At 50.5% G+C, this 22860-nt stretch overlaps 4 protein-coding genes across 4 annotated transcripts in view; 3 read left to right on the top strand and 1 right to left on the bottom strand.

Annotated features, from left to right (window-relative positions):
• The window catches only part of SYS1 (SYS1 golgi trafficking protein), a 37025-nt gene extending 36569 nt beyond the window's left edge, over positions 1-456 (top strand). The window contains exon 3 of the mRNA XM_026503609.3: positions 368-456. Within this exon, the coding sequence (XP_026359394.2) occupies positions 368-374 (7 nt within the window). The 3' untranslated portion in view covers positions 375-456. The remainder of the gene's footprint in view (positions 1-367) is intronic.
• Positions 376-2503, top strand: DBNDD2 (dysbindin domain containing 2). Its single transcript, XM_026503606.2, has 3 exons — positions 376-514; positions 706-843; positions 1821-2503. The coding sequence occupies exons 1-3, from the start codon at positions 376-378 to the stop codon at positions 2024-2026; spliced, it is 483 nt and encodes a 160-aa protein (XP_026359391.1). The 3' UTR covers positions 2027-2503.
• A 5921-nt stretch (positions 2504-8424) lies between these two features.
• Positions 8425-17260, top strand: PIGT (phosphatidylinositol glycan anchor biosynthesis class T). Its single transcript, XM_026503612.4, has 12 exons — positions 8425-8662; positions 9171-9348; positions 11164-11291; positions 11577-11677; positions 11846-11932; positions 12449-12536; positions 12646-12743; positions 12834-12999; positions 13644-13844; positions 15534-15699; positions 15803-15886; positions 16591-17260. The coding sequence occupies exons 1-12, from the start codon at positions 8476-8478 to the stop codon at positions 16841-16843; spliced, it is 1737 nt and encodes a 578-aa protein (XP_026359397.2). The 5' UTR covers positions 8425-8475; the 3' UTR covers positions 16844-17260.
• Positions 17261-20076: 2816 nt separating this feature from the next.
• LOC113258286 (U-actitoxin-Avd3m) lies at positions 20077-22819 on the bottom strand. The gene is made up of 4 exons (XM_026502932.1): positions 22744-22819; positions 20865-21080; positions 20490-20570; positions 20077-20087 (listed from the first exon to the last, which is right to left on the bottom strand). The coding sequence occupies exons 1-4, from the start codon at positions 22817-22819 to the stop codon at positions 20077-20079; spliced, it is 384 nt and encodes a 127-aa protein (XP_026358717.1).
• Between the last annotated feature and the right edge of the window lie 41 nt (positions 22820-22860).

Here is a 22860-nt window from a genome sequence, read left to right as displayed (position 1 = left end):
TCTGAGGGGTGGCTGGGTCCATTAGAAGTGCCTCCCTCTTTGGGGCTGGACCAATCCCTCCAACCCCTCTCACAAGGGCATGATACTGACACTTGGCTATTGGCCCCGTTCCCTGAATACAGAGGAGCTTCTTTTGCCGTGCCTGGAACCAGCATCCCCTTTGTGGAGCCAGGCTCAGCCGTGCCTCTCTATGAGACTTGAAGTTGGTAGTAACAGACTTTGTTTCAAGGAAGGGGAGGAGGTAACCAAGGCCAGTGGTGTCCAGGCTGCAGCGCCGGGATGCTGGCTGCAAAGGGGTTCCCCAAGCCTAGGCCCCCGCTGTATTCCCTCTCAGCTTCATAGCTGTGCTTGCTCTTCTACCTTCCAGGAGCTGACATGGACCCAAATCCTCGGGCAGCCCTGGAGCGCCAGCAGCTCCGCCTTCGGGAGCGGCAGAAATTCTTTGAGGAAATTTTACAGCCAGAGACAGAGTTTGTCTTCCCCCTGTCCCACCTGCATCTCGAGTCGCAGAGACGTAAGCTCTGAGTCCTGGGGAGAGGGACTGGAGTGGGCTGGGGGAGGGGGTTGTCTTGTAGGTCCTGAATCAGGGGACCCTCTTCCCCTTGTATTTTTGGCCCTCGAAACTTCTGTCTCTAGACCTGACACGTATCTTTGACCATCTTAGGGGCCTGTGTCCTCCTCACTTGGCCCCTTCTTGATGCGCAGCCCCCATAGGTAGTATCTCGTCCATGGAAGTGAATGTGGATGCGCTGGAGCAGGTGGAACTTATCGACCTTGGAGACCAGGATGGAGCAGATGTGTTCTTGCCTTGTGAGGACCCTCCACCAGCCTCCCAGACATCTGGTATGGCCCTTGGCTTTGGGGACTTGGGCACCAGTTAGCCAGAGCCGAGTGTCAGGCTCTGAAGTGAGGCTGCAACAGGGCTGGGGAAGTCAACTTGTAGGGACTGGAAATGGGTGTTTCTACCAATGAAACAGCTGTCTGTTCTGATTTTAGGGAAGTTGACCCCGAGGGGAACTGGGTGACAGATCTCCAGTCTAAAATTTTGGGAATGCCCCAATCCCCCCTTAGCCTTTGTTAATTTTGTATTCGTGAAATTAATGTAATTAATTCATATAATTAAGATAATGTAAAGTATAAATTTTTATATTAGATAACTTAAGCCATTTTAGTCATCTTCATATGAATATTTACTGAGCACTTTTTTTTTTTAGGTTGCTAATACTGTGCTCAATTAGCTCAGTCCTTACAATGTCCTATTAGGGCAGGCGGTATTATCCCGATTTTATAAAGGAGGAAATTAGACTCAGAAGTGGTCACAAGCCAGAAAGTGGAAAAAAGCTGGGTTCAAACCATGGCTGTCTCATTCCAAAGCCCATATGCTTAGCTTATAAGATAGATATTCTCTTATTTAAAGCTGCTGCTATTTATTGATGGCCTATGGCATGCCAGACATTTTATAATCATGCTTCGATTTTATCCTCAAAACCCATCTGGAATGTAGGTGCATATCCCATTTTTAGAGAAGATTAAGTCCTTGAGGGGGAAAGTGACTTGCCCAAAGCCACTCAGGAGCAAGTAAGTGACGTAGGTAGAACTTGAACTCTTGAATTGATTGACCTGACTCTAGGGCCCAGACATGGTGTAGTGAAGTGGAAGGAACTGAGAGGAGAGTCAGGAGACCTGGCTCTTTGCGGACTGGGTCAGTGACTGGTCACTCCCCTGCCCTTCTCTGGGCTTCAGCCTCTCCTGGCCAGAGCATCTCTGAGAGTCCCCTGAAGCCCTGTTTGTGGCCCTGACCCACTCTTTGTTCTGGGCAGGGCTGGATGACCATCCAGAGGAGTTGAGCCTGCCAATGCCCACACCAGACAGGACTGCGTCGCGCACCTCCTCCTCGTCTTCTGACGATTCCACCAACCTGCACAGCCCAAATCCCAGTGACGGCGGAGCAGACACGCCCTTGGCACAGTCCGATGAGGAAGAGGATGGAGCTGATGGTGGGGCAGAGCCTGGAGCTTGCAGCTAGCGGTGGGCCTCCATCTACAGACTGACCGAGCTGGCTCTTCTCCACAGGAGACCCTAAGCCCAGCCAGAGCCCTTCAGAGAAGACCAGACTCTTTACTTGCAGTAGGCACCAGGGGGAGGCAAGGATAGTGGGATGGTGTACCTCTCTGGGAGTTAACCCCCTGCTTTCCTGCTAACCTTTCCTGCTATAACCCTCCCACCAGTTTTTGGCTTCCTCCTGAGGTAGGGCTTACAGGCGAGGAGATGGAGATGAGGCGGGACAAGATGCTACTGCTTTTCTTAGAACCCCTCCTTCCCCCAGACTCTCCTGCAGAGTCTTCTGATAGAGTCTTCTGATAGAGTCTCCCAAACCAGTGTCTCTGAGTGGACGTGAACTCCTTAGCACTCCCTGTGCGGCGGTACTCCGGCCATCCTGCTCCCTTACATCCTGTTTGGGAACAGGGCACGGTATAAATAATAAACAATAATCTACCAACCATTCCCCTTGGTGTGTCACGTTGCAGAGATCTCAGACCCACTGTGTCTACCCAACTCCATTCCCCATCTTTCATGTGCTCCGTCTCTTCAGGAAATAGGTCTTGAATACGTGCACAGGGCATTTGGAATACAGTTCTGAACAAGATAGGCTGCATCCCTGCCTTCGGTACTTGACTGTCTCTGGAAGAGAAAACCAAGTAAACACCGCGGTTCACGGTGTAATCGGTAGCATGACAAGGAACGACTCTGGTATCAGAAAATAGCTCGTGTGGCCACCGAAGAGCTGCTTTTTAAGCTGAGATCCAGAGGCTGAGTAGGAGTTTGCCAAGTGGGGGCTGTAATCCGAGCAGAAAGAGCAGCTTGGGAAGACTGTAAATGGAGAGAAGTAGCTGTGAGCAGCTGAGAAACATTCAGCTGGGCTGAACTGTTGAATTTGGGGACGAGAGGAAGGTGAGAGAGGTAAGACAGACCAAGGTTAGTCATGAAATTCTTGGAAGCCTGTATCAAGTTTCAATTCGGCTGCTAAAAGTCAGAGACTAAAGATACAAATTTATTTCCTCATATAAAAGAAGTCCAAAGTGCAGGGCTGTGTGGCCGCTCTGAAGTTATTGGGCGCCGGGGCCCTTTTTGGCTCTTTTTGCTCCACCATCCCCGCCACATGGGTCGAATTCCCATTGATAGCGCCTGTCTGAGATAGCCGGTGTTGAAGCCCCGCCCATCATGTCCTTGAAACTGGCAGAAAGTGGGAGAAGAAACGGGTCGGGCAAAGCACAGCCTGCTGTCTATTTCCACTTCAGGAAGCGTTCTTGGAAGTTCTAACCAGTGGCATCCCCTTTCATCTCACTGACCAGAGCTTGCTAACATGAGAAATGTTTCACTTACAGATATTTTATAGACATAGGGACACAACATTATCTGGAAGAAAGAAAATTCTGGCCTTTGGAAAGACAATAACCTTTCAACCCACTGAACCCACCAAGGCATCTGCCTTTCAAACCTCTCAGAAGCACCGTGGCCACTGGAGAGGCCAGGACGGTCCTTTAGTAGAGCACATGGCTGTCTTGATAAAATCAGGTCTATGTTTCTAAAGAACAAGAGGACAATAGTCTTTGGATAGGTAACTAGCAGTTTACATGTTAGAGGCCAGAGTAATGAATCTGAACTTTATGGGGAGTAATGAAGGATTACAAGTGGTTGCATTTGCTTGTTAAAAAGGTAATTCTGGCCACAGTGTAGGGAATACACTGGAGGAGGACAGGCTCAGGACAGACACCTAACACAATACTTCATGCAACAGATCATGGTAACGATCAGCTTGACTGGGTTGAGGCAGGGTATAAAAAATAAATGACATTCATTTGATAAATACTTGTTAAATTAATGTCACTATTTAACATGTGTAAGACACTGAACAAGGAATGGGGGGGGGGAGACAGTGCTACTTTTATGGGAGTCTAGTCTAGTGAGGGCCCAAATGCAAAATTGCAACTATGACCAGTGCGAGGAAGGAGTTCATAGCCTATTAAGAGCAGTCACAGGGGCATTTCCCTTGAGGAAGTGGCATCTGAGCTGAGCCCTGAAGGATAAGAAGGAGTCAGTGAGGGGGAGTGAGGGGTGTGGCGGGGGGTGCTGACAGAAGGGCACCAGCTTGGATGCCTGGGAACCAGAAGGTGATGGCAGCCAGCTACATAGAGGGGTGATGGACTAGGGTGGAGATAGACGGGATGTAGAAAGGTGGAAGGAATGAAGAGAAATTTAGGAGACAGGTTCCAAAAGATTTGACAGGCAGGTGAGAGAGAGGAAGGGGTCAAGGGTGCCAGCATTGTTTCTCCCTTGTGCAACAGGATGATGTGGAGGGTTATTCACCCAGATGGGGAGTGGAGGGGAGAACCAGGTTTGGAAGGTCACAGATTTGGTTTTGCCCTGAGCTCTGGGTGCTTTCGAGACCCATAGTAGGACATGTTGGGTAGGCACTCGGACGCACGCATGTTGGATTTAGAGAGGATTAGGCTGGGAAAATAAATAGACGGAGCTACCAGTGTGTAGGTGGTGAGTGAGTGTGCCCAGGGAGGGAGGGGGAGTGGAAGGAGAAAGGAGGGTTCTAGGACCCAGCTGTAAGGGGCATCAAGTCATTTCTCACATCAGAAAAAAGAAACCATTCCGCCTCCCTGTACATCAAACACCACCAGTGGGATCAATGGCCTTCAGCCTAAATCCCAAAGCTCTTTGTGCCACCCAGGCTGAGTGAGTGACAGGCCTGCAGTCTTCCCATAGTCCCAGCCTGCTTCCACCCCTGCAGGAAGCCATTGTAAGTGACAGCTCTTAAGTGCTTTTCCTAGCGCTGGTGAGAAACTTGTGGGAGTTCTGTGCTCCTTTTGTCTAAAAGCCTCTGTGTCCAAGTTGAGATCATCTACTAAACTGGGCCAGGGCTCAGTCTCCTGTAAAATTTTGCAGTTTTTCTAGGTTGCTTATGACTTTGCTGCACACAAAGGACATGGTCTCCGTCCTTGTGCCCTCTCCCTGCCTTTGGAGTAGCAAAACTCAACCACCTGTCTGACTGTGGCTGAGCCTTCCCCTGAGCTGCAGCGTATGAGCTCCGTGCTTCTGCTGTACGGGGCTTCTCAGCTCCCAGGATCACGCTACTCCCCTCCTAGGCAAATGATGGGAAGCTAGACTAGTTTGGTTGCTGTCAACATGTCAACAAATCTCTTAGTACTCCAGGCACGTGATGCTAAGATCTGTGAGGTTTGGGGCAGGGTGCCTGCCTGGGGACGGGGATCTCCAGTCTTCTGGAGAGGGAGAATTGTGTGTGAGCCTCTGGGGAGCCTCCAGTTCAGCTGCTATGAGCCCCAGCCCTGCCTGCAAAAGCCTGGGGTCAGCTGGAACCCCAGGACCACTTCCTGCTTGGACAATGATCTCTTCTTCTGCCAAACCACAGGGGCTTGGCTAGCCTTCAGAGCCAGCATCTCCAGCTGACTATTTCTTGAGGCCACACAGTGCCCCTGGAGAGGAGAGGATAATTTGGAGCCAGCTCCGAGGCAAGCAGCCCAGCTTTCAGTCTCCAAGCCACAGTGTGGCTTCTTCCGTCTATTGCAGACTTGTCACGGACTCTGGGGAGGAGGGAAGAAGACAGACTCATCCTGTAGAATCCTACGTTGTGGAGGAAAGAGGAGGGACCAGAACTCGGGAGAAGATTCCCTGGAAAGTGCACACTGTAGCAGTCCCTAAAGAATGCACAGAATCTGACACTGTGACCAGCATGGCAGTGTGAGGATAGTATGAACTGTGCTGTGACTTGTTTGGTCAGACATTGCCGAGCACCTAGGATGTGCTAGCATCCTTGCTTCTGTGCTAGTCTTCCTCAGCTTCCTCACCTCACTAAGGTGACCAGGAGCTCTTCCAGGAGCAGACGTGGCCACAGATAATGGAAAGAGAACCCAGGCTGTAGCAGAAGTGCACAGAAGACTGTAGGCAGCACACTAGAGAGGGAGAAGGTAAGTCTCCTGGAGGCGGCTGGTCTTCAGTGATGGGGACAGGCAATTTCAAAAGGAGACAAAGCATAGAAATATAAAATAATGATGGCAGCTCCTCATTTTTTTTTTTTTTTTTTTTGAGGTTGATGGTGTGAACTCTGGTCCTGGCTTCATGACTCACTGTGATCTTAGGCAGTATTTCAGTTTCTGTACCTGTTTTCTCATTATCAAATGGAGATCATAGACCCTACATCCAAGAATTGTTTGAGCCAGGGGCGCCTGGGTGGCGCAGTCGTTAAAGCGTCTGCCTTCGGCTCAGGGCGTGATCCTGGCGATCCGGGATCGAGTCCCACATCAGGCTCTTCCACTGTGAGCCTGCTTCTTCCTCTCCCACTCCCCCTGCTGTGTTCCCTCTCTCGCTGGCTGTCTCTCTGTCACATAAATAAATAAAATCTTTAAAAAACAAACAAACAACAAAAAAAAAAGAATTGTTTGAGCCAATGATGGTCTAATATTGTATTGTATTAAGCACTTAATACATTCTAGATCCTACATATACATAATTTCTAGTCCTTACAACAACCCTGAAAGTAGGTTTATCCATTTTACAGAAGAAGGAAAGTGACCCTCAGGTTGCTTGTGCTCCTGGAGTAAAAGCTGATGGGATTTGTCTGACATCTAAACTCATGGCCTTATTCCATGTCTAGTGGGAGATGAACACTAGATGGAAGGAGAATAGGGCATAACGATAGACATCTTTTTGACACTTCCTCTTTAGTTGGTTGGGGTATATCTTGGCAGACCTGTCCAACACCAGATTTGGCTCTTTGTAGTATGGTTGTGAGTTTTACCAAGAAACTATGAGTAAAATCCTTCACGAATGTGTTCCTCATAGGGCAGCTGGAAAAACCAAAGCAGGAATTTAACTTCGGAACTCCTACAACTCAATAATAAAAAGGCAAACAAGCCAATATAAAAGGTGGGGGGTGCAAAAAGATTTTTAGCTCTTCACAAGATAAAATATATGTATGGCCAATAAGCATATGAAAAGATGCTCAACATCATTAGGTACCAGGGAAATGCAAAATAAAACCACAATAAGATACCACTACGTATACCATAAAGCTAAACCTAAAAAGTCCCCCAATTAAAAACAAAAGTTGAGCAGGATGTGGATCAACCAGAACTCTCATATATTGTTGGCGCAAGTATAAAATGATACATTTTGGGAAGAGATCTGGCAGTGACTTAAAAAATTAAACATCACCTATGACTTTTGACCACTCCTAAATATTCACCCCAAGGCAGTAAACATATGTCTACAAAATAACTTATATAGTAACCTACTTCATAATAGCTAAAGACTTGAAAGAGTTCAGGTGTTGATCATCAAGAGAATGGATATACAGGTATATTTATACAATGTGAAACCACACAGCAATAAAAAGAAACTGCTGATACCTTTAAGAACATGGATGATTCTCAGAAAGATTCTTCCTGTGAAAGAACTCTTACACAAGACAATGTACATACTATATGATAGTTCCACTTACATGAACCTCTAGAACAGATTAATCTGTTTTGTGGAGAAAAATCAGAATAGTGGTTGCCTCTGGAGGGTAGGAAGGGGACAGGGATTTGTTGGCAAGGGGCATTAACCAACTTTCTGGGTTTTTTTGGAACGTTCTATATCCTGATAGGAGTTTGGCTTACACAGGTGTATGCTTTTGTCAGACTCGGTGAATGTGCGCTTCAGAGTTGTGCATTTTATTGTATGTAAGTTTTACACCAAAATGTAAACAAATATTAAGCTTTATTTAATGACATGCATGCTGAAATATTTAGTGGAGAAGTGTACTTATGTCTGCAATTTACCTTGAAATGTATCAAAACATAAGAGGAATTGAGGGATTTACAGACCAAAGTGTGATAAAGCAAGTATAGTAATATGTTAATGGAGGAATCTAGGTGATGAGGAAATAGGTGTGCGTTGTAACAGGTGTTCATTCTTTCAACTTCGCTGATGTTTGACAAATTTACATAATAAAGGGGCCAGTTATTCGGGGGTTTTATAGGAAAGCTCTGCACCAGGCTTGGGACTGAGCAAATGGACACACCAGAAGCTGAGGAAGAGGCACGCACGAGCCCTGCCGTGTGATCTCGCAGGACTTTTTCAGTCTGTTTCCTCAACGATCACACAGGCACAACGGCAGTGGCGGCGCTCGGTATTATTAAGCACATTCTAATGGCCAGGAATACCCCAAAGTAGGGGGGCGAGGTCCGCAGTCCAGCCCCCAGTCGTGCCAGACGTCCACCTCCCTTTGTGCCCTCCCGCGCTCGCTCAAACCCAACCGCCTTGAAGGACCTAGCCGGGTTGTCGCTCTGGTAACCTCACACGGTTTCCGGGATGGTACCGGAAGTCGTTTCTCATACGCTCTTCCTATTGGGGGCCGGCTTTCGTGGGGGCGGGCAGCGCTGGGAGGCGGAAGCAGCCGCAGGCATGGCGGCGGTCTTGCCGCTTGCTGTGCTAGTGCTGCTGCTCCTGGGGCCGGTGGGCGGGGGCCATGCAGAGCCTCCACGCGACACCCTGCGGGAGGAGCTCGTTATCACCCCGTTGCCTTCTGGGGACGTAGCCGCCACATTCCAGTTCCGCACGCGCTGGGATTCGGACCTGCAGCGGGAAGAAGGTGAGAGGATCACAGTGGAGAAAGACAACTGTGCCACTTGCTGGGTAGGGGCGTGGAGGCAAGCCCTGGGGGCGGAGCCTTGTCCCTGGGAGGGAGTCTGGCTCTTTGGATGAAGGATGGGATAATTATTGAAGAACCCCATTGTACTGGGTGAAACTAAGGCCCGGAGAGGGGCCAGACTCCTAAACCAGGTGCTCTTTCCGCAGGTCCAGGCTGCCACTCTAATCCTTTAGTTAGAGCCCTCTGTCGACAACACCGAGGATGATGCTGTTGGCTGTTGTCATTTATTCTGGGTGCTAGGCACAGAGCTAAATTCTGTAAGAGATTGTGAGGAAGAAGTTAGAGATGTAGAGAGATAAAGGCACTTGTCAAGATCACATCGCTAGTTAATGGCGGTTTGGTCCTGCATTCAGATCTCTCCAGCCCCAGAGCTTGGGGTCTATTGCTGCTTTGGGGTGGCTGAGAACCCGTACTCCAGGATCATCACTCACCTACTCCCCTTTTCCAGTGTCTCATTATAGGCTATTTCCCAAAGCCCTGGGGCAATTGATCTCCAAGTATTCTCTACGAGAGCTGCACTTGTCATTCACGCAAGGCTTCTGGAGGACTCGATACTGGGGGCCACCTTTCCTGCAGGCCCCATCAGGTGCAGAGCTCTGGGTCTGGTTCCAAGACACCGTCACTGAGTGAGTGCCCACCCTGAGGCCATTTGCATGCCACGGAGGAAATGTGGCAGTGGCCGGTGTTGTCATCCTGCCACTGCTCTTGGAGGGCAGCAGTTCCAGCACACAGCAATTCCATGGGGGGTAAAGGTGGCATCGGAAGTAAGAAATGGTATTACCACTGAGTGGCATTCTTTACTTTGGTGCTTTTCACTTCCCCTGATACTTCCAGACTTCAGGTAGCACATGCATGTATCTACAGAGACAGGTAACAAATAATTTGAAGCATACTTGGATGTAAGGCAGTAAAAGTCTCTGGCAAACTGGATAACCTTTTAAAAGACATTCGCTCACATATTAATAATAATAATGGTAATGATGATGATCATCATACCATGAGGCCAAACAAAACAGAATTGACCTACAGGATCCCAGATCTCGATATTGGAGGAATAGCTTTTGTTTGGGAGAGGGACAGGTTTAGGTACTGCTGTTGTACCACAATTTCCTCTTAATCCCGCTATGAGAAATCAGTAGCACAAGCATGATTTAAAGGGGGGGGGTTAATAGGGAGTGGTGGGGACTGTGGCAGGCTAGAGAGCTTGAGAGGACAGCCGCCACTCACCCCCAGTGGATTGTGGCCCTGTGCGAATAGCGGCCTACTGTCATCAGATACTCTTATTTTCAAGAGAGGCCAGAAGTCTGGATTTTAGTGTGAAAACTGGCAAATTTAAAGATCAGTAAGTAATTTTAAAGTGTAAGAAATGCTATGCGGGTCAGTGTTGTGCACACTACATGAAACATGATTATGGGTTGGGTAGAGCTTTTAGGCTTCAACTTTGCAGTTTTTACGTGAGGCTTACCGATTGGAGCAATTGAAAAGCTCTGAACAGAGGATTATCAAAAAACCCCAGGACAACACTGAGATGATATCAGATGAGGTGCAAGTAGTGACTTCCAGATTTGCCAAGCCTTTCTTTTTTGCCTGAACTCTAACTACTTTGCTTCATCCCCCCCACCCCACCCCCCATCTGCCTTGCTGTCACTGTCTCGCCTCAGCTCAGAATTGCCTATAATGTGGAGCTGGTGTTAAGAATTTTGGTTTTATGCTTTCTGTTCTTAATACGGAGAGCAACTCTGTTTTGATATTTTTCTTTCTAATTTAATTTGATGTTTTTTGTAGGGTCCTGGAATGGTTGTTTTCCCTTGTTCAGTGAGCCTTTATGTGTGTAAGACTTCCCACTCTGAGGGTGGGGGCAGGACTTACTTTCATGCCCAGGGTGTTCACTGGGAAGTATGTCGTTTGCCTAGCTGGACACACTTCAGGGTGGATCAGCGGGCTGATCTCAGCCTCTGAAGATGTGGGGGCACTTTACACAGTGCAGTGGTATATACATAGGTGACCCAAACTTGTTCCCTGTCCCCAGGTTGAGGAGAAAAAACGCTTAGAACAGGAGGCTTCCTAGCCATGTCCCATTAGGGACCTTGTGAGAGGCTCAGATAGTCAGAACCATGGCCGCACAGTAGGAGGCTGTGGTCGTGGAGGCCAGGAAAGGCTTCCTGGAGGAGGAAGCCTCTTTGAAGGTGGGCGGAGAGGGGTGCGTAGGGCATTGCCGGGCAGGAGGAGGAATCGCCTGAGCAGAGACCTGTGGGGATTCTGGGATATCCAGGAGAGAGTGAGGATGAAGGGGTGGGTAGGGCGAGACCCAAGAGGCAGCTGAGCAGGGCAGTGGTGCCATGGCAGCTCCATCAGCTAGCCATTCTGTCGGTTTGGCAGCCAAGTGCAGGCTTGGAGGGAGGGAGCGCCGTGCCAGTGAGTGGGTTTGTGTCTCCATCCAGCGTGGATAAATCTTGGAAGGAGCTCAGTAATGTCCTCTCGGGGATCTTCTGCGCCTCTCTGAACTTCATCGACTCTACCAACACGGTCACTCCCACTGCCTCCTTCAAACCCCTGGGGCTGGCCAATGGTGAGATAGCCCCGTGGCCCTTTCCTTCTTCCTCTTGCCCGAACTTTTGCCTCCTTTCTCTTCAGCTTCCTCCTCCTCCACCTGGGCTGGACCCTCAATCCCCTGGGTGTGCAGGCCCCGGATGAAAGCTTCCCGAGACTATGCTGTCTCTGCGTTGCCTTCTCCCAGGGAGAGGAGGGGTCCCAATCTGGCTGGGACCGTTAGGGTGGTGGTACTGGAGAGTTGCATGGCGAGCGGGAGGGGGTCACCCCAGGGCCCATGCTAGACAGACTTGTGTCTCCTCAGGCACTGATCATTCTTTCCTGCGCTACGCTGTGCTGCCACGAGAGGTCGTCTGCACGGAGAACCTTACCCCGTGGAAGAAACTCTTGCCCTGTAGTTCCAAGGTGAGGACGCCAGAGTGCTCCCAATGTGTGCGGGAGCCCGGGAGAGTGGCATTGGCGCCTGTCCCCTCCTGCCTGACTGCCATGCCAAGTTTGCGGTTCCCCTCCACCCCTGTGCAGGTGTCTTATGGTGATGGGCACTGACCTTTCGTCTCTTCCTGCTCCCTCCAGGCAGGCCTGTCTGTGCTGCTGAAGGCTGATCGCTTATTCCACACCAGCTACCACTCCCAGGCGGTGCATATCCGTCCTGTGTGCAGAGTAAGTCATGGGGAGCGGGGGCGGGTGCCATGTGGCGGCTCTGAAGGAACGTGCAGATAAAGCACGTAGCCTGGTGTGTTTTGCGGGCTGAGCCACTAGTAGGTGTTAGCTGGGATGCTGATTATTTGGGGCACTGGCCACATACCAAGGAAACGGCGTGGTTGCCTGGCAAGTGTTCGGTAAATCTGTCCTGGGGCATCGTGTGCAGAACAGGAGCTGTGCGTGCAGCTGCCAGCTCAGTCCCTCGTGGGCAGGACCTCGAGCGGATCATTTCATTTCCCTGAGCCTGATTTCCTCATCTGTCAAGTGAGACTAACCGTAGTATCAGTTCCTGTGGGCGTCGGTGACAGTTTCTCCGACTGGTACACATGACCGCTGGCACAGGGTCGCATGCTCAGTAGTGAGCAGAAGCAAATTGATGGGTGGGAAGATACATGACAGATGAGGGATCGAGCCCAGGTAGGTGTGGGAGGAGAGTGACGCGTCCTGATTGCTGCTGTCTGGCCCTTGTGGTAGAACACACGCTGTACCAGCATCTCCTGGGAGCTGAGGCAGACCCTCTCTGTGGTATATGATGCCTTCGTCACAGGACAGGGGAAGAAAGGTAGGCTGCCATGGCAACTCACTGGCTACCTACCATCCCGGGTCCCGCCCTGTCTCTGCAGACCAGGCCTAGTCCTCACCCCCGCTCAACCCTCCTCTCTGCTCCTCAGACTGGTCCCTCTTCCGGATGTTCTCCCGAACACTTACAGAGCCCTGTCCCCTGGCTTCAGAGAGCCGAGTCTATGTGGACATCACCAGCTACCACCAGGTACCCAGGTCTCCAGTCGCAATCGTCCGCCTCCACCCAAGGCCAGCCTGCCCCTCTGCTCGCTTCTCAGCCCTGCCCTTGTGCCCCCAGGACAATGAGACGTTGGAGGTGAACCCGCCCCCAACCACCACATACCAGGATGTCACCCTCGGTACCCTGAAGACCTACGCCGTCTACGACTTGCTTGACACAGCCGTGATCAACAACTCCCGTAACCTCAACCTCCAGCTCAAGTGGAAGAGCCCTCCTGCGAATGGTGAGTGCGGATGGGCCACCAGGACACTGGGCTACAGAGCTTCCTCTCTCGGCCAAGACTCATACCACGGGCTATGAGGCTTGTGGTTAGACCCAGGTCCTGAGTCGATGTCTTGATTCTAAATCCACATCTTCTAAGCTCTGTGACCTTGGGTAGGTTCCTAACCTTACTGCCTCATCTAGAAAATGGGAACATAATTACCCAGCAGATTGGATGAAGTAATTAATATAAAACAGAGTTTGTTCATGCATTCATTTAATTGTTAGCAAATATTTTTTGAAGACTGAAGATACCCTGCATTCAGGAGACATAATGTGTGTCAGTTGAAGCAGACTTGAGACAATTGATTACTTGTGATTGCATTCAGTGTTACCGAGGCCACGGGCAGACTGTCCTGAGGGCACCTGGTTTGGGTGGGAGGGGCACAGAGGTCAGCTTGTATGATGACCCCGTACGTAAGAGTCACTCTGTCATGCTGTGGGCTGGGGAAGATGGATGATTCCGGGATGCAGGCTTCCCCGTCCTGATGGCCAGGCCCTTCCCCGTCGGCTCCCGGCCTGTGAGACTCGGGACGTGGCCAGGGAGGTGGGGGTGAGGAGGACCCTTTCCTTTAGGAGCTCTTAACCGTGGACTCGTCTTTGCAGAGGCCCCTCCGGTGCCCTTCCTGTACGCCCAGCGATACGTGAGCGGCTACGGGCTGCACAGCGGGGAGCTGAACACGCTGCTGTACAACGCCCACCCGTACCGGGCCTTCCCCGTGCTCGTGCTGGACACCGTGCCCTGGTACCTGCGGCTCTACGTGCACACCCTCACCATCACCGCCAAGGGCAAGGAGAACAAACCGAGTGAGAGCTGAGTCCCGGGCCCCCGCCCCTCCCCCACCCCGTCTTGCTCTCCCTCCGGGTCCCCCAGACCCTCATTTCTCGGGGGAATAATTCCTCCAGTACCTCGGGAAAACTACACAGGCACAAAGAGTTTGGAAGGGTTTGGAACGTGAAAAGGGTAGCCTCACCATGCCAGATGTGGAAGTAATTCATGAAGCAAAAATAACTAAACCACACAGGACTGGGAATTCTTAGGAGGACTTTACAAGAGCAGCAATTTCTTTTTTACTTCTTTGCTCCTTCTTTGGTGCCCCGGCCATGTCCTTTTGTGCGGATTCATAGGCTTGCAGTGGAGAATGGGTGAGCGGCAAGGAAGACGGTATTGGAAACAAAAAAGAGAAAGCTAGAGCAGATGGTTTTGGCCTCCTTCGGAGGAGTAAAGAGGCATCGTTTTAGAAAGTTATTTTTACTTGCCATGCTTTTGCCGTAGAGTTAATATTTACTGCGTGCTTCCTGTCAGGTGGCAGGCATCGCACTAAAGCCCTTGTGGCTTGGCGTGGAGGGAGACCTAACACAGAAGACTTCTCAGGAAGAGGTTCTGGCACATTCCAAACACCCAGACTTGCCGTCTGTGACCACCCCTGCCGTTGCGCGCACTTTCAGACCTGGGCTGTTCTGCTTCCCTTCAGCACCACTGTTTGCGTCCCCTTCAGAATCTCTTCTTCGAACATTTACCCCTGTATTTTGTAGGCTTTTCTGTTTTGTTTTTTAACCTTTTGCTCTGGAAAGTGTCAAGCACACACCCTGCCGGCAGGCTCCCCTGTTTGTGTTTCATCTCTGCCCTTGTTTCGTTTCTCGGTTTTGGTCTTTTTCTGCTGGGGTTTCTTAAAACTAATCCTAGACATCAGATCCACCTTTCAGTGCTTCAGTCTACGTGTCTAACAGGGAGAGGGCTTCCCCAAAATGCCACCTGTCCTTACCACGCCCGTTTGCCCCCGTGGTCTGAAAAGTGACACTTGGTAGTTGGCTTATTTGAGTTAGAATCTAAACAGCGTCCTCACATTGCGTTTGTTTGATAAGCTCCTAAGTTTCTCTCTCCCTTGTTAGTTAATAGACCTCATTTTCTTCGAGCGGTTTTAGGTTTCGAGAAAAACTGAGCAGAAAGCACAGAGTTCTGTGTACTCTTCTCTCTCCTGCCACTCAGGTTCCCTGTCATGAACATCTTGCATTGGGGTGTTTGCTCTTAAGTCTCTTAACCTCTAACAGTTCCCACTCTTTTTTTTTTTTTTTTAAATCTATTTGCTGGAGAAACTCGGTCATTTGTTGTACGGAATGTTCTAAACCCTGACTCTGTCCTTGGGCCTGTGGTTAACGTGCCCCTCCCTCCCCTGCATTTCTTGTGTGTTGGTGGTTAGATAGAGAAACTTGACTGGATTCAGGTTCCACATTCTGGCCAGGAAACTTCCAGGTGGTTCTGTGAACTTCCCGTTGCCTGATGCCGGGAGCCCCAGTTTGAGTGATGGGAGGATTAACTAGATTGACCTTGCCCTGGGACAGCTGCCCTGGAAACACCTTTTCCAAGACCCTGCTCCCCTCCCTGAGCCTGCCTGGCTCCTGCGGTCCAGAGCCTAGGGCCTCGAGGGCTGGGGATGAGGGTGCAGGTAGTCTGACTGCAGCGGAGAGGCGTGGGTGACCCCTGCCTGTCCCCAGGTTACGTCCACTACCAGCCCGCACAGGACCGGCTGCAGCCGCACCTGCTGGAGATGCTGATTCAGCTGCCGCCCAACTCGGCCACCAAGGTCTCCATTCAGTTTGAGCGGGCACTGCTCAAGTGGACCGAGTACACCCCGGACCCCAACCATGGCTTCTATGTCAGGTGGGCTTGCCTCACATTCTGCCCCCAGCCTCCCGACCGCCTGCCGTGCTGCTCGCCCCGGTGGGGGAGCCACACATACCGAATGCCCGTCTGCCTCTCCCAGCCCGTCTGTCCTCAGTGCCCTCGTGCCCAGCGTGGTGGCAGCCAAGCCCGTGGACTGGGAGGAGAGCCCCCTCTTCAAGTCCCTGTAAGTGTGACCTCAGCCACCTGCTCCGGGGTGGGCGGCCACACGGGCGACCAGGTTCGTGCGGGCCAGGTCGGGGTGGGGTGTCGCTTCTTCCAAAGCAATGTGCTGAGTTAACTCAATCCCAGTAAAAATCCTAGTGGTCTGTAATATTTGTTCTGACTCTGTGAAGTGACTCTGAAGTGCTTCTAGAAGAAGAAATAGGCGAGAAGAGCTGTGCTTAGCGTCTGTGTGTACTCATTGTTTCTCTTCACGAATATTTCCTTGAGCGCTTATCAAATTCCAGGTCCTTCAGAGAGCACTGGGTGTACAACGGGACACAAAACAGCCTTGCCCCCGTCCTGCTCATTAAGAGACTGGAGGGGAGATTCTGGTCTGGGGTAATGGGGTCAGGATTGCTGGGGAGTAATCTAGGGCGTTATCCAGGAGGGCTTCTCTGAGAAGACGGCCTCGAGGCAGAGACCAGAGGCTAAGGAAAAAGCGGCCGAGCAAAGGCAGGACCCCGTTCCTCACCTTCGGCAAAGGCGGCTGGTCTCGTGTCTCTGTGTCGACCTCAGACGGCTTCTGTCAAAAGGGTTTTGAGGCTAACAAGGCTTTGCGGACCCTTCCCGCCGCACCTTGGCCCAGTGCAACCAGGAGTGGGGATGGGGTGGGATGGGGAGGAGCATCCCAGGCCTGCCTTGCTCACCCCTTCTTCCTGACCCCAGGTACCCAGTGTCCGACAGCTCTAGCTATTTCGTGCGACTCTACACGGAGCCGCTGCTGGTGAATCTGCCCACGCCGGACTTCAGCATGCCCTACAATGTCATCTGCCTCACGTGCACAGTGGTGGCCGTGTGCTATGGCTCCTTCTACAATCTCCTCACCCGAACCTTCCACATCGAGGAGCCCAGCACGGGCGGCCTGGCCAAGCGGCTGGCCAACCTTATCCGGCGTGCCCGTGGTGTCCCCCCACTCTGAGATTTCCCTCCTTCACGGCAGGGCTGCTCTTTCTATCTGGGGAGGGCTGGCGGTGACCTCAAGGGCTCTTTCTGCTGCTTGCTCTCCCCAGGGTTGGCTTTTAAACCAAACGGCCCCTGGACGAGGCCAGGGCTTAGATGCGCTGTCCAGCTCAGTAGCCATGAGCCGGATGTGGCATTTGAATTTAAATTAACTTAAATTAAAAATTCATTTCCTTTACTGTCCCAGCCACATTTCAAGTGCTCAGTAATCAAAAGTGGCTCGTGGCTGCTGTCCTGGACGGTGTGGACAAACGTTTCCATCATTCCAGAAAGTTCTAGGACAGCACTGACCTAGATATGCTGAAGAACTTGTCTCACTGTGTGGTAGCTGGAACTTAATGGTTGTGGAATAAAAACCAGAATATGTACGAACGGGTATAGGCTGTTTTGGCTTCCTTGGTTCTGTGCCTTCTGACCTTGAGGCCCAGGAAGAGCGGGCTAGGGCTCATTTCCTGGGCCCCTGCGTAAGACTTCCTACACTGCCCCCCAGGACCCCAACAAACAAAGCTGCTCTGCCTCCTGCTAAAAATTCCTTCTCTCTTGCTCATTGGTGATTCCCAGAACTCCCTGGTTTGGCCAGGAGTGTTTATAGACGTGTATCCATGATCATGGCCATGAGCCATCCTCTGCCTTCCAGGAGCCCTGAGAACCAGCCTGGAGAGCTGGAAGAGCTCCGTGTGTTGGTTTTCCAACTGTGTGGTACGTTGGAATCACCTGAGATGCTTGTGAAAATAATGCAGATTTCAGGGGGCTAGACCCTATGAATTGTCAGTGTGAGTATAGCCCGGCTTTGGAATTTTGGTCAGGCTCTTCATGAGCTTGTGTTCTGGGTGGTCCTTAGACCTCCCACAGGCTTGGAAGCCAGGTCCAGTGGATTGAGGCCTGTCCCTGCCCACCTCCCCTTCTGGTTATATAACCCTGGATTCCTGTACCAGGTCCTTAGGCAGATGCTCCTCCCCACCCCTATCTTCTGTGTCTGCCTCTGGCACACTTGGCATTAACTGTGTAAGTCTTTGCCGTCTGGCCATCCCTTCCCCAGCTCTCCCATCGTAGCAGTTTTGCTTAGAATGCCCTGTTCCCCCAATCACACACTCTACTGCCTGGTTCACTCTTAAAAAACAAAACAGAGAGTTGCTTCCTCCAGGAAGTCTTCACTGATACACCATACACCAGGGTGGTGTAGATGCCCCTTCCCTCTGTTCCCAGAGCTCCCTGGACTTAACCTTTACAGGTTCCTTTCACCCTGATTGTTCTTGTTCTCAACTTCCATTAAACTATAAGCTCCCTGGAGGCACAGAGGCTGTCTCCATCTGGACCTGACCCAGCTCAGGACGTGCTAGTGCTCCGTCAGTAAGTACGTATGAATGCCTATAGGCTGCTCTGGCCTGGGATCTGGGGCTCAAGGGTAGGGATGGGAAGGGCGAGGGGCACCAAGAAACGCCCCAAGTAGAGTGCAGGGTCTTGAGCACCGGAGTACTGGTGATGTCTGCACAGCCAACATAGATGGGCTTACTTAGGTCGCCCCTGAGGGTTTTGCAAGAGCTCCCGGAACGTACAAGTGAAGTGTGTGTAGGAAGGAGGTGATGAGCTCATCTAGACCACGGGCAAAAGCAACTCGGTCAAGATGCTTTCACTGGAGTTTTCCTTCCAAGCAGTAAATAAGCAGGGTGTGAATGAGATGAGCGGGCGGGCGGGTGGGTGGATAGCCGAATCTCGTGGTCCTGGCGGCCTGCACGGAGCGGGGTGCCTGCCAAGTCAGGAGAGAATGCAGTGGTGGCCCAGCTGTGCCGTATATCCCCAGCCCGGTCAGCGCTCAGAACCACCTCTGCTGCCACGTCACACGTAATCCTTGCACTGACAGCACCGTGTCGCCCGCGCTCCTCCCTGAATTCCAGATTCCTTTACCACCTGCCCACCTGCCGTCTGCACTTGGGCCTCTAATGGCATCTCAGATTTAATGTCTCCAGAACCAAGCGTCCGCATACTCTCCCCCACTACCCCCAACATGCACACCCATGGCCGGCCCATTTTCCCGGACACCCAGGCCAAAAACCTTGGAGCCGTCCTTGATGCTTCGCTCACATGTCATGTGTGCTCCGTTAACAGCTCTGCTCTACGTTTGAGGTAAATCCAGAAGCCAGCTCCCTTTTCAGCACCCCCACTATTGTGCTGTCTATGGATGAGGTCTTCCCGGCCACACCTGTTTAAATCGCTGCCCCGCTACCAGTTCCCTCCTTTACGGTGTGGTTTCCTCGACGACTCTCACATGCAACATGTCTTACTTGTTCATTAATTATTAAGCTTCATAAGGACAAGGATTTTGTCTTTTGTGGCTTCAGTGTCTGGAACAGAGTAATTGCTGAGTGAATGAGTGTGTGAATGCACGAATATCATGCAGTAATTTTACTGCTCAGCAAGCCAGGTCACCCCATCTGGGTCCTGAGCCTTGACATTCTTGCTGGGCCAGCACCAGGACCATCTTCCCATGTCCCAAAGGGGAGTGGGGAGTTAGTCCTAAAGGGCACAAAGTTTCAGTTTAGGAAGATGAAAACGTTCTGGAGGTGAATGGTCACGATGCTTGCAGCACAATGTGAGTATACTTAAGGCCATTACATTGCACACTTAGAAATGGGCCAAGTGGTGCATTTTATGTTGTATATATTTTACCACAATTAAAAGAATATATAAAATCCTCATTTTTTCAACATTCCTCTGCATGGAGGGAAATTCCCACCTGGCTGACCAAGATTCCCTGACTTTCTAGCTCTTTCCACACTCTAGGACATGGCTCCTGCTGGACAGGAAGAATAGAAGTAGAGCTAGGAGTAGAGCCCCAGGCAGCAAAGAGCAGGTGGCTGGGATTTGGGGACAGACGTGCAAGGTCCCCAAATTTGCATTCAGTCTGGCTTCCAGGAAGAGTCCTCCCTGGTGATAGGAAACTTATATCTTTTGTTTTCAAACTTCTTCTTTTTCTTCTTTTTTTTAAAAAATATTTTTTACATTTATTTTAGTGAGAAACAGCACGCATGAGCAGGGAAGGAGCAGAGGGAGAGGGAGAGTTAATCTCCAGGCGACTCCATGCTGAGCGCAGAGCCCAATGCAGGGCTCGATCCCAGGACCCTGAGAACATGACCTGAGCCGAGACCAAGAGTTGGACACGTAACTGACTGTGCCACCCAGGTGTCCCAGTCCTTATCCTTCCTCTGAGGGCACAGGACAATGAGGGCCTGAGGGGGTAGGGGTGGGGGTGAGGCAAGTTTGATCAGCCTTGAGAGCTGAGGTGACTGTGAGCAATTCATGAGGACAGGTCCAGGGTCCCTGTAAGAAGTCTTCAGGCCACACCGACTTTGAATTCTTTATTGACCCAGGCATGGAGAGCTACAGGATGGGTTCCAAGCAGGGGCTAAGCGCAGGAAGGGGGGCCCAGCCAGCTTTCAGTCAAGGCTAGGAGAATGCAGGCTTGGTCTTCAGCTGCCCTTTACCTTGTCTCTGTAATGGAGATGACAGTTTCCTTCTTGGCTGGCATATTGGTGGCCTAGAGCCAGAGCCATCAGCTGGACTCCTTACCCCCCCCTTCAACAGGGGGACCTCCTTAGCTCTCTCACCTCCCACCTCGATCACTGCCACCAACACCTTCATCATCTCAACACCATCGTCCCCTGTGAAGGTTACACTGCTATCTTCCCCTTGGCCAGCACCACCACTTACATGAAAAGCCTCACTACTCACCAATACCGCTTTCATCTTCACCATCCAAACCACCGTCAACCATGGCCTCGCTGCCTCCACCCCAGCACCCCCAGCACCAAACGCACCAACACCTCTTGGTGACACATCTGATTATTTCTGTCACCATCACCTGTCATAGTAACACCATCACGGCATGACCACCACCATCCTCCACCACGCTGTCTCCCTTCCCGTGACCACCACCACCCAATCGCCAGCAGCACTTCTCCTGTTTCTATAAGAGGACTCACCAGGGGGCTTGCAGATCCTCAAACAGATCTCTGTGGTCTCAAAATTGTTGGCATTGCCCTGACAGCCACCGTAGGTAAAGTGCTCACACTCACTGGACGTAGAGTTGTAGAAGTACCGGTAGAAGAGGCCTCTGCAGGGGCCCTTCACTGGGTGGAGCTGGCACATGGCAGGCAGAGCTGGGGACAGCTCCTGAGGAGCCTCGTGCTTGAGATGGGCTGCAGGGGTGAGGAAGGACAGGTATTGTCGCTTAGGTGTCCTTTAAAGAACTGATAATTTTTTATTTTTATTTATTTATTTATTTTTAGGAGCACAGCCTCTACACCAAGCACCCTGCTAGGTGCTTGCCGTATTTTGCATGATTTAAATGACCTTATGGAGCAGATATTACTGTCCGTCCCCCACAAATGAAAAAACAGGTTCAGAGGGGTTTGGTCACTCCAAAAAATCATAAAACCTATCAGTTGAGGCCTGGGGTTTAAACCCGGTTCCAATTTCAAATCCCAGGCTCTGCATGCTAGAGCTCCTCATAACCTGACTCAAGATATTTGAGGTAGCCTTGTTTATCATTGCAAAAAAACGTAATTTGGAAAAAAATACCAATGTTCACCAACAGGGAATTGATAGGTTATATGCAGTCATTGATAAGCATAGTGCTGGTCTGTATGCATCCACATGGAGAGAGGTTCATACTTCTGTAGAACAAAAATCAAATTTCAAAAGACGAGATCTAGAATGGTCCTGTTGATGTAAAATATACTTATAAATCCATGCAGTGATGACTAAAAGGTTGCTCACCACTCTATGTGTAGTAATTTTCCTGGGTGGTGAAATTTCAAGTGATTTTTATATTCTAATTATTTTTAGTGTCATTTAAATGGCAATGAACGAATATTATTTTTTATAACTAGGAAAAGATATTTACGTTAAATAATCTTCAGTATCCATGAATAATGAAAAAATTAAGAAATGGATGTATTTTACTGAATCACATGTTATTTTAACTCCTTTCACATATGGCTCTGGTTATCACATCAAGTGATTTATCCAACATGCATGTGTACACACACGCACGGACACACACACACACCCCCTCACCCACTAATTGGCCGTGGATCCCAATGTATCTTTTCATGGGATGCAATACACCCTGCTTTGATATGTACACTCCCTTGTCAAGATAGCATCCCTGAGACAATGAGCTCATTGGTCAACTCTGCTCCATGGTACCATTTTGGGAATCCTCAATTGATATGGCATGCTGCATATCCTGGGAGAACCCCAAACTAGAACTGGGAAGAAACCATTCTAGGAAGGGAATTCAACATCTTTCATTAGGGCAGCAATTCTCAGTCTTGGTGGAACATTAGAATCCTCTTGGAGAACTTGAAGGAAATCCTGATGTCCAGTCTTTACCCAAGACTAATTATACCAGAATCTGGGAGCGTGGGACCCAGGTAGCCCCCAGGTGACTCCAGAGTGCAACCGAGTTTCAAGAACCTGATCTCCTTTTTAAAGCAGTATGAAAATTTATTTTCCCTCATAAGAATCCTGGGAGTAGGATTCTAGAAAGAAGGATTATTTGGGCTCTGTAAAATAGGGAACCCACTTTTTAACTTGACACACTTACATATTGTTTGTCTTAAGACCAACACATGTATTGCTTTGTAATAAAAACATTTGGTGAGAAATGAATCCAATCCAATAGACACCTGTGAGGTCTGGCCACAGATAGACAAGCTCCTTCCCATATCTAAGCTCTGGTCTCCTCCTGAAGTGACCAGGTGGCCCTGTGGAGCCAGCCCCCCACCCTGTGCTTCTTCCTCTCCGAAACAAAGGCTGTGGACCTCAGGGATCCTCTTTTTTAACCTCGAAGCTCACCTGAGGCCTTTTCTGAGCTGGCGATGCCCACCAGGCAGAGGGGGAAGCAGAGGGCAAGGAACAGGCTGAACTCCATGGTGCTGGTAGCCGAGTGTTCTAGGCTGGGGCTGGGAGTCT

This window comes from Ursus arctos, unplaced genomic scaffold (assembly GCF_023065955.2).
Source record: "Ursus arctos isolate Adak ecotype North America unplaced genomic scaffold, UrsArc2.0 scaffold_16, whole genome shotgun sequence".
NCBI classification, from domain to species: Eukaryota; Metazoa; Chordata; class Mammalia; order Carnivora; family Ursidae; genus Ursus; species Ursus arctos.
This window is presented reverse-complemented; position numbering and strand designations above follow the sequence as displayed.

Bases quoted from the DNA above. Each gene is read 5' to 3' on its own strand.
- DBNDD2 (XM_026503606.2), top strand. From the start codon at position 376: ATGGACCCAAATCCTCGGGCAGCCCTGGAGCGCCAGCAGCTCCGCCTT. The intron at 515-705 runs GTAAGCTCTGAG...CTTGATGCGCAG, and splicing joins GCATCTCGAGTCGCAGAGAC to CCCCCATAGGTAGTATCTCG. The intron at 844-1,820 runs GTATGGCCCTTG...TGTTCTGGGCAG, and splicing joins ACCAGCCTCCCAGACATCTG to GGCTGGATGACCATCCAGAG.
- PIGT (XM_026503612.4), top strand. From the start codon at position 8,476: ATGGCGGCGGTCTTGCCGCTTGCTGTGCTAGTGCTGCTGCTCCTGGGG. The intron at 13,845-15,533 runs GTGAGAGCTGAG...GCCTGTCCCCAG, and splicing joins GGGCAAGGAGAACAAACCGA to GTTACGTCCACTACCAGCCC. The intron at 15,700-15,802 runs GTGGGCTTGCCT...TGCCTCTCCCAG, and splicing joins AACCATGGCTTCTATGTCAG to CCCGTCTGTCCTCAGTGCCC.
- LOC113258286 (XM_026502932.1), bottom strand. From the start codon at position 22,819: ATGGAGTTCAGCCTGTTCCTTGCCCTCTGCTTCCCCCTCTGCCTGGTG. The intron at 21,081-22,743 runs GTGAGCTTCGAG...TCACCCCTGCAG, and splicing joins CAGCTCAGAAAAGGCCTCAG to CCCATCTCAAGCACGAGGCT. The intron at 20,571-20,864 runs GTGAGTCCTCTT...GTGCTGGCCAAG, and splicing joins GAGGATCTGCAAGCCCCCTG to GGGAAGATAGCAGTGTAACC.